The 8,978-nt window shown below is 58.6% G+C and overlaps 1 protein-coding gene across 1 annotated transcript; it reads left to right on the forward strand.

Annotated features, from left to right (window-relative positions):
* Positions 1 to 6,591: 6,591 nt before the first annotated feature.
* POU4F1 (POU class 4 homeobox 1) lies at positions 6,592 to 8,644 on the forward strand (the record flags this gene model as incomplete). The annotated part of the gene is made up of 2 exons (XM_084877124.1): positions 6,592 to 6,714; positions 7,469 to 8,644. The coding sequence occupies 2 exons, from the start codon at positions 6,592 to 6,594 to the stop codon at positions 8,642 to 8,644; spliced, it is 1,299 nt and encodes a 432-aa protein (XP_084733250.1).
* Positions 8,645 to 8,978: the final 334 nt, after the last annotated feature.

Here is an 8,978-nt window from a genome sequence, read left to right on the forward strand (position 1 = left end):
AGGCCGGAAGGCGCGACCTCGCTTCACTCACGGGTCATCTTTGTGCGGGGGTAGGGGTGGGTGGAGGCGGGGGAGAGCTGGCCCTCGGACCGGGCCCTGAGCCTTCTTTCCTCCCTTCTTTCCAGCGAGCCCAGCCTTCCCGGATCCCCGCACCAGTACCGCTTCCCCCCTCCTCCGAACCGGCCCAGCGGGAGCACAGACGCGCGGGGCGCGCCCCCCGGGCTGGGGTTCCCAGCGCCTCGGAAGGCGCTTGCTCTCCGCGGGTCCCGCCCCGGCCCCACCCGGAGAAACGACTGGCTCCGCGGTCCCCTTTATAATTTTATTACCACGCACGGACCCGGCGATGAAGACGCCACACCAACAAAGAGTTTTCCTTCCCACCTTAACCTTGCACACAATCCTTTAACAAATTAATTAATCCTAATGAATTAACACTTCATTTATTTAAACGCGCTACAGTCCATGAATTAAATTTTCATGCAGTGATTAAAGGCTGTTGAAATATGCATGATTTCGTTAAAATTTTATAATAAATCAGGGCAATGTGTTACATGACAAGGCAAACTATTTCCCAGTCCCCCTCGCAAGGGGCTTTGATGTGTGCGGGCGGCGGCGGGGAGGAGGGGCGGCGGGCGGCGGCACCCAGCTCCTCGGACCCAGCTCCTTACTCCGGCGTGTGGACTCGCGGCTGGGCGCTTCCCTCCTTTGGGGGATCCCGCTCCTGCAGGCAGAGCTGTGCCTGCGGAGGGCAGCGCAGCCCGCCCCTCGGCCCCGGGGACGGCCCTGGCGGCCGGGCTGGGAGTCCGCTGCTGGTCACTGGCGCCGGCGGAGCTCCCTCCAACCCGGGAGGGCCGCGCCCGGGTCGCCGCTGCGGGCGAGGCAGGCGGCGGGAGGGCGAGGGCCGGGGAACTTCCAACTCCTCGCCTGAGGTCCTGGGCGGGCGTGTCTGTTGCAGAATTGGTTTGTTCGTTGTTTTTTAATCCAGAGGAACTCGAAACCCTTTCTCTAACCCAGCGCGCTCTGGCAGTCTTGAAGCTGCCTGGGCGAGGCAGGGGCGGCTCTTGGGGCCTAAACCACAGGGGCCTGTGGCCAGCCTGAGCGCTCACAGCATTGCGCACTGGGGCAACCCAACTGGTCCCGGCAACTAGCGGGCGCGGAAGGCGTGTCCCTGTTGGGACGGAGACGTAGTTGTCTTGTATCACCCCTAGGGCTTCAAGGCCACCGGGAGATTATTAGGCTGGAGATAGGTACATACAGGGAAGGGCAAAACTGGTTTACAGTCAGTTCGTATGAAAAGAATACAATAATGAATAAATAAAAATACAAAGATAAACTCTGTTTCGCGTACTCACAACTGTAAACCTACATGTGCCCAGCCTTGCACATAGATGTCTACTTAGGTAGCGCCGAGGGATGATGACCCGCAGGGAAGTTCACTGGGCTCAGTAAGAGCATCATGGGCGTCTCTGGGTGGGTGGTCAACATCCATGAAAAAGGTTCCCAACGGAAGTTGCATTTGAATTAAACGGACAGGAGGAACAATATAGTGGATTTTGCACTGGATTACTCCAAAACATAGTCCGCGAATCCCAGCTGGAGCCCAGTCTGGATGCGGGTCTGAGAGCCTCACTCCGGGTCTCAATAACTCATCCCCTCACCCCTGACCTTGGGGACAGACCTAGACCAGCGGCCCGAGTGCGGCCGGGACAGGGAGGAAGGAAGGACCAAGGCCTCCAGGAAGCCTCCAAGCCTCAGCCTGAGAGAACGAGACTCTTCCTGGCCCCGCGTCTTGGCCTGAGCTGGGCCCTGCGGGAGGCAGAGGTGGGCGTCGTGCTGGGCGGCCCAGGGCCCTTGGCAGGGCCGGTGAGGAGCCCAGTCTTCTCGCCAAGGTAGGACCGAGTCGGAATGCCAGAGGGTAGCGCTGGGAGCCGAAGGATCAAAACAGCTCAGGCGTGGCCCTGAGAAGGCGAAGAGAGTCCAAGTGGAAAGGACCTTACCAGTCCCTCCTCTAGCTCACCCTTCGGACAGTGTCCGAGCTGGAGCATGGGAGGACCGCCCTAGTGCCACTCCTCTTTCGAGAAAAACCCCCCACCCCCACCCCCCATCCCCACCACAGGCCGGCTCCTCTATGCCTGCCTCTTCCCACTGCCTGGAACAGCCCAAGCCCCATCTGAAACAGGCTGCCCCTGGGCTGCGGGGCCTTCCCCTCCACGCGGTGAATGCCTAGTTTCAACCTGTACAACCGCCGGAGGGACATCTGGGGTCCCCAGTCTGGGAGGAGCAGAGGTCCCCCTTGGGCCACCGGAACCTGAGGTGGCCCAGCCTGCGGGTAGGGCCCGTCCCCGGCTTTGGGCAAGAACGTGGGTCCGTATCCCCTTCTCCTGTGCCCACACAACCTCCGCGCACTTAAGTAAACATTTCAATCGGCCAAGAAACTGCCTGAATCAGGAAACATAACTGCAATGGATGGAGGGAGAGCTGGGGAGGCAGGCAGCGGTTCCTGAGTCCAGCGCTAACTTCCCCAAACCCCTTTGGAAGGAGAAAGGCAGCGGCAGAGAGCGGAGCTGTCAGGCACGCTCTCCTGAACTTGGTGTGTGTGTGTGTGTGCGCGCGCGTGTGTGCGTGTGTGTGTGCGCGTGTGTGTGTGTTGTGTGTGTTGTGTGTGTGTGGTGTGTGTGTGTGGGGAGGGGGGGCGAGGGGGAGGACCAGGGGGAAGCAGGCGCGTAGGACAGTCAAAGGCGAGGAGATGTCACCCCCAACAGTGCGGGCTCCCACACAGCGCCTCTGCCTCTGGTCCTCACTGGAACCCAGGGAAGTCTGCTCCCTGAGCTTGGGAAGGACGCTCTGCCAAAGGAAACATTAAGTGGGACCTGCCAGAGAAGGAGGAGAAAATTAATTAATGAGGGAAAGAAATGTGTCTCTGATCCAGATGATAGACTCCCCATCCCTGGGGGGCGGAAATTCCTTGGAAATCAATAGCTGTGCATTCATTATCCGCCCCTTGATAAAATGTAAAGCTATGGGATGGGGGAGGGGGGAGTCTGTGTGGGTCATTAAACAAGGAGGAGGAGGTGGGGGTGGCGGTGGGGACCTGCTCGGGAATCTACACCGAGGCTCAGCCCCTGTGGGCACCCTGAGTACAGGCAGGGGGCAACTAGTGTCTGCACTTGCCAAACTGGGGAACACTGAGGTACTCCTGGGCTGAGCCCCAGTCCACCACCCTTTCCTTTCATGGGTTCATAAGGAAAGGCTTGGTAAGGTCTAAGGCACACCTGCCTCTAGATCCACTGCTGTGCCTCACTCTCTAGCCTGGGGTTAATGTCCAGCAGGGATATGGCAGGATAATTCTCCAACCATCACCCCACTCCCACCTCCAACCCCGTATTTTTCTCTACAACTACCTCACCTTGCACCTGTCACACCTGTGCCATAAACGCCTCTTCACCTGTAGCTACCTCGCCATCAGAGATTGCCACATCCTGGAGTGCAGATGCCCGCATTTTACAACTCATTTGATCTCCAGTGTCTTGTCTTGGCCCAGACTGGTGCCCAGCGAGCATCTGAGGAAGGAAGGGAAGGTAGAAAACAAAAGAGAGAGGGAGGTGAAATCATTGGTTTTGGAAATAGAACGTATGAAGTTAAGATGTACAAGCTCTGTGTGAGGACAGCACACCCCTCTGGCCAGTCTCCATCTCCTTTTTTAGGAAAAAAGAGACCTGTCAGTGATCTTCCTGCTTGCCTCCCAGTAGCCCGGACTTCTTGAAGCCTCTCTAGCTTTAATCCTGGCCCTCCCCATCTGCCTTCTCTTCCCTCCTGTTCTCACGTATTGTTGTATGGGGCATTTTTACTCTGTTCAAGCACCTTGCTAAGCGCCATGGTGGACAAAGATGTGCCTGAAACAGACTTCCAACCAATTGGTTGGGGAGTGGGTTGAGAACTGTGCCCACAGCCCTCTTATGTCTAACCCCTGGAGAAGCAAGATATTCTGGGTAAAGGACTGATCCCCCCCCCCCAAAAAAAAAAAAAAAAACCGCTCCCTAGGTAAGAAGGGATCCGGTGTCCAAAGAGTAAGCTAAAAGTGATCTCCGCAAGGCAGTGGATTCCTGACCTTAATCCAGGTGCCTCTCTGCTCACTGGGCTCACTGGTGCCCTCCAAGCTTTGGATGGTAAATCAGGGTGAGCTTTGGGTACTCTGGGGTACGCCTTGCTCTCTGGAAGTCCACCTGGGCTCAAATCGATGCATTCTGTCTCCCTGAACCCTTTATGGCCCCTAAAGGTCCGCGTTTCCCTTGGGTGGGTGCTAGTATCCTGGCTCTCGCCCGCAGCGGGGGGGGGGGGGGGGGGGGATCCCTTCTTTCCCTTGAGGGAGAGCTCAGAGAACCGCCGGGAAGGGTGTCAGAAGGGATCAGGTTAACCCTGGACACCCGCTGCGGCCACTGCGTGGGACTTTCCCATTCCCTCCAGCGCTGTCCTGCTCATCGTCCATTTCTCCAGGAGATAAAGTTACATTTAGCACTCCCAGGGGACCGTGTAATGGATGGAAACGCGGCTCCTTCTCGCACCAGCAAATGAACATCCGTCTTACTCCCTTCTTGGGCTGCAAGGGGCGGGTTGGAGGTGGGGGTGGGCAGAGAGAAAATGAAAGAAAAGAAAAGCCACGGTGACGCCTGTGGGCTCCTCTTAGAATTTGATTAGTGAGCGAGTATGCTAAATACACAGACTATTGTCCAAAGAAAAGATAAAATCAAACGCGAATGCAAATTTAGGTTTATAAGAAATGAGATGTGCTCATTGGTGGAAATACAGACCCCTTTGGTGTGGGAGAGACCAGGAAAATTATTTATCTGATCTCTGCCTCCCAGAGGCAGCCCTTTTCGGCTGTCCAGCTCCCTCGCCCCAGATGTGATAACATCTGGGCTATTATCACTCCGGGCAAGTGCTGCTCCCTGGGGACTCAGGCACCTGAACTGTGGTCCCTTGTGAGGCCCTGGATTTGCCCACCATGAAAGGGTCATACAATAGGTTGGGTAATTGATTTATTCTCTTTTTGGGTTTTGACTTTACAGTAACAAAAATAAATACTATAAAAGCCATGTCAGAGCTTGGGCCCCGTTCTTTCAAATTGATTTGGGTTAATATTTTAATTACATGTTTGTTTGTTTTTTAAATAAACTGGCTTAACCCTATCTCCTATTGAAGAAAAAAATATACGTGGCAAAGAAGCTAAAACGATGGGAGGAAAAGAAAGTTCTCTTTCCAGCATCTTATTCCCTTTTCTCTGAAGTAATATCCTTTTCCTGGAGTTTCCAGCATAAAGTTTGTGTGTGTGTGTGTGTGTGTGTGTGTGTGTGTGTGCATGCTGAGGGAAGGAAAGGATCCCAACTACACCCTGTTAACTATTTTTCCTTTTGTTTACTAGAAGCCTCAGATCACCCGGAGCTCGTTTGAAATGTGGGTTTGTACACAGTTAAAGGAGACAAACAATAAGAGAAAGGTGCAATTTCATTTCAACAGCCATTCCCCGAATAGAAAGCACACGCTCCTTGTGGCTTCTAAGTGGCTGTCACTGTCGGTGCCTGACACAGTTATATTCACAAAAAACAACAACAAAAGTGTGCGGAGGAAATTAAATTATATGGAAATCAATAGCGTCTGACTGCTTCAAACAAACGTCTGTCACCGCGATTATCCTCCAGGAACCTATTTATAAACCTTGAAAGAAGCAGGCTCTTGGAGCCCAGGACAGCACCTTCTGCATTTTCTGTGTTGTTATTTATACTGTATACAGAGGAACGCGCGGGCATAATTTAACATACAAATGCCCAGCTCTATACCTTATATAACAGCTTGTTAGACATCCCAGCGAGGAGGTGTGCCTAAGTGATGCGCATATATTCAGGGCTTGCGCGGGGGGCGGAGGTTGGGAGAAGCTGGGGAAACCTTGGGCAGCGAGTGAACGAACACGGTGGCTTTCTCTGGTGCCTACCCCTCAGACCATCGCTGGCCCTTTTGATCTTTTCAGACCCGAGGTGGGGAAAGGTGAGGTGTGCAGTGCGCATGACTGGCCAGCTACAGGTACAACACCTGCGCTGTCCTCGCTGGTGGTCACTATAAGAAGAGTGGCTCCCACGCGCCGGTCCCTGGCTCAGCGAGCGCGCGCGCGCGCGCAGTGGCACCGCGCGCCGCGGAGCGGGAGAGCGCGCGTCAGACCGACCCAGACAGCTGATGACTGTCAGCAGCAGCGCGGCGGGGCCAAGAGCTCTCGCGAGAGCTCCCCAGGCCGGCCGCGAGAAGTGGGGCTCAGGTGTAAGAGGAGTGCATCCCGTCCGCGCGCGGGGCTAGAGCTCTTGGAGAAGTGGGCTCGCTCTGCGCGGTCCAAGGGAGCGCCGGGCGGCAGGCAGCGGCGACCGCAGGAGCAGCAGCAGCAGCAGCAGCAGCAGCAGCAGCAGCAGCAGCCCCCCGCGTGGCCGCCGCCTCCGCGCCGCCAGCCGCCGAGGCTGCAGCCTCCGAAGGGAGGCCAGGGGGACCGGCGCGCGGACTTTTCCCGCGGACTTTCGGAGTGTTTGTGGATTTACCTGCCAAGCCGTCAAGATGATGTCCATGAACAGCAAGCAGCCCCACTTTGCCATGCATCCCACCCTCCCTGAGCACAAGTACCCGTCGTTGCACTCCAGCTCCGAGGCCATCCGGCGGGCCTGCCTGCCCACGCCGCCGGTAAGCGCCCCCATGCCCGCGGTCCCAGCCCGCGCGCTCGTCCCCTCCCCGTCTCCGAGAGACGCTGCATGTCGGGCGCTGGTGTGTGTGTGTGTGTGCCAAGGTCCCGGTGCAGGGATTCGAGGGCAGGGATTTTTTTTTTTTTTTTTAAGAGAAATCCCGTTGCTTGGTACATTTTTTTGTACAGGGGCACTTAATGTCATGTCTCTGTCGCTCCTGCCTTCCTGTCGGGCGCTTGCGATTAGAGTGGGGACCGGTGGGGCCGGGACTCTCGACTTTGCTACACTGTCTCTGCTCATGTCATGCCTCGGAGAGGCGATCTCCGCGTTGTTCGGTGCGCGACGCGGGTCCCAGCTGCGAGTTTACATCTCCGTTTCTTCTTCTTCTTCCCCCCTCTCCTTTTTTCGTCTCTCCCTCTCTTTCCCCGCAATGTGCTCCTGTGTTCTCCTCTCCCTCCATCTGCTCTCCTCCCCACACTCTGACCCTTCTCCTCCGTTCCCATCTCCAACACGTCCCCATTCTGTTTCCCCCGGTCTCCACTGTCCCCAACCATGTTGTCGTTATTTTGATTGCTTTGCGTTTGTTCTTTGCTTGTTGTGCTTTCTGGTGTGTGTGTGTGTGTGTGTTTGTGTGTGTGTGTGTGTGTGTGTGTGTGTGTGTGGTTTTGTTTGGTTTTGTGTTTTTGTTTTTTTTTGTGGTGTGTTTGTGTTTGTGTTTTTGTTTTTGTTTTTGGTTTGGTTTGTGTCGCCTGCAGCTGCAGAGCAACCTCTTCGCCAGCCTCGACGAAACGCTGCTGGCGCGGGCCGAGGCGCTGGCGGCGGTGGACATCGCCGTGTCCCAGGGCAAGAGCCACCCGTTCAAGCCGGACGCCACGTACCACACGATGAACAGCGTGCCCTGCACGTCCACGGCCACCGTGCCGCTGGCGCACCACCACCACCACCACCACCACCACCACCAGGCGCTGGAGCCCGGCGACCTGCTGGACCACATCTCCTCCCCGTCGCTCGCGCTCATGGCGGGCGCGGGCGGCGGCGCGGGCACGGCGGGCGGCGGCGGCGCCCACGACGGTCCGGGGGGCGGCGGTCCGGGGGGCGGCGGCGGCCCCGGCGGCCCCGGCGGCGGTCCGGGGGGCGGCGGCGGCGGCGGCCCCGGAGGCCCCGGCGGCGGCCCGGGGGGCGGGGGCGGCGGCCCGGGCGGCGGCGGGCTGCTGGGCGGATCCGCGCACCCGCACCCGCACATGCACGGCCTGGGCCACCTGTCGCACCCGGCGGCCGCGGCGGCCATGAACATGCCGTCGGGGCTGCCGCACCCCGGGCTGGTGGCGGCGGCGGCGCACCACGGCGCGGCGGCGGCGGCGGCGGCGGCCGCGGCGGCGGCGGGGCAGGCGGCGGCGGCGTCGGCGGCGGCGGCCGTGGTGGGCGCGGCCGGCCTGGCGTCCATCTGCGACTCGGACACGGACCCGCGCGAGCTCGAGGCGTTCGCCGAGCGCTTCAAGCAGCGGCGCATCAAGCTGGGCGTGACGCAGGCCGACGTGGGCTCGGCGCTGGCCAACCTCAAGATCCCCGGCGTGGGCTCGCTCAGCCAGAGCACCATCTGCAGGTTCGAGTCGCTCACGCTCTCGCACAACAACATGATCGCGCTCAAGCCCATCCTGCAGGCGTGGCTGGAGGAGGCCGAGGGCGCGCAGCGCGAGAAAATGAACAAGCCCGAGCTCTTCAACGGCGGCGAGAAGAAGCGCAAGCGGACTTCCATCGCCGCGCCCGAGAAGCGCTCCCTCGAGGCCTACTTCGCCGTGCAGCCGCGGCCCTCCTCCGAGAAGATCGCCGCCATCGCCGAGAAACTGGACCTCAAAAAGAACGTGGTGCGGGTGTGGTTTTGCAACCAGAGACAGAAGCAGAAGCGGATGAAATTCTCCGCCACTTACTGAGGGTCGGGTGGGTTGGGGTGGGTGGGAGCTGGAGGTATGGGGGGTGGCAGAGCAGGGGAGCTGCAGGGGCCTTTCGGGGCTTTTCCCGGGGCCCGCTTCTCCCCTCCCCGGATGTGGATGTGGAGGGTCTGTTATCCAGCCTGCCTCTGGCGAATCTGTCCTCCCGGCGCTCTCTTTCGCCCCCCTCCTTCCGTGTGCTCTCCTCGCCCTCCCCTTCTGCCAGCCCGGAGGCCTGGGTGCTGGGTGTGGACGTCGGAGAGGGAGCGTTTGGGGGAGCTGGTAGTTATCGAGGGCGAAAGAAAGCAGAGCCTGGAGGAGGGGTGTTGAGGAGCAG

This window comes from Pipistrellus hanaki, assembly GCF_964339955.1.
Source record: "Pipistrellus hanaki genome assembly, chromosome: 3".
Taxonomy (NCBI): Eukaryota; Metazoa; Chordata; class Mammalia; order Chiroptera; family Vespertilionidae; genus Pipistrellus; species Pipistrellus hanaki.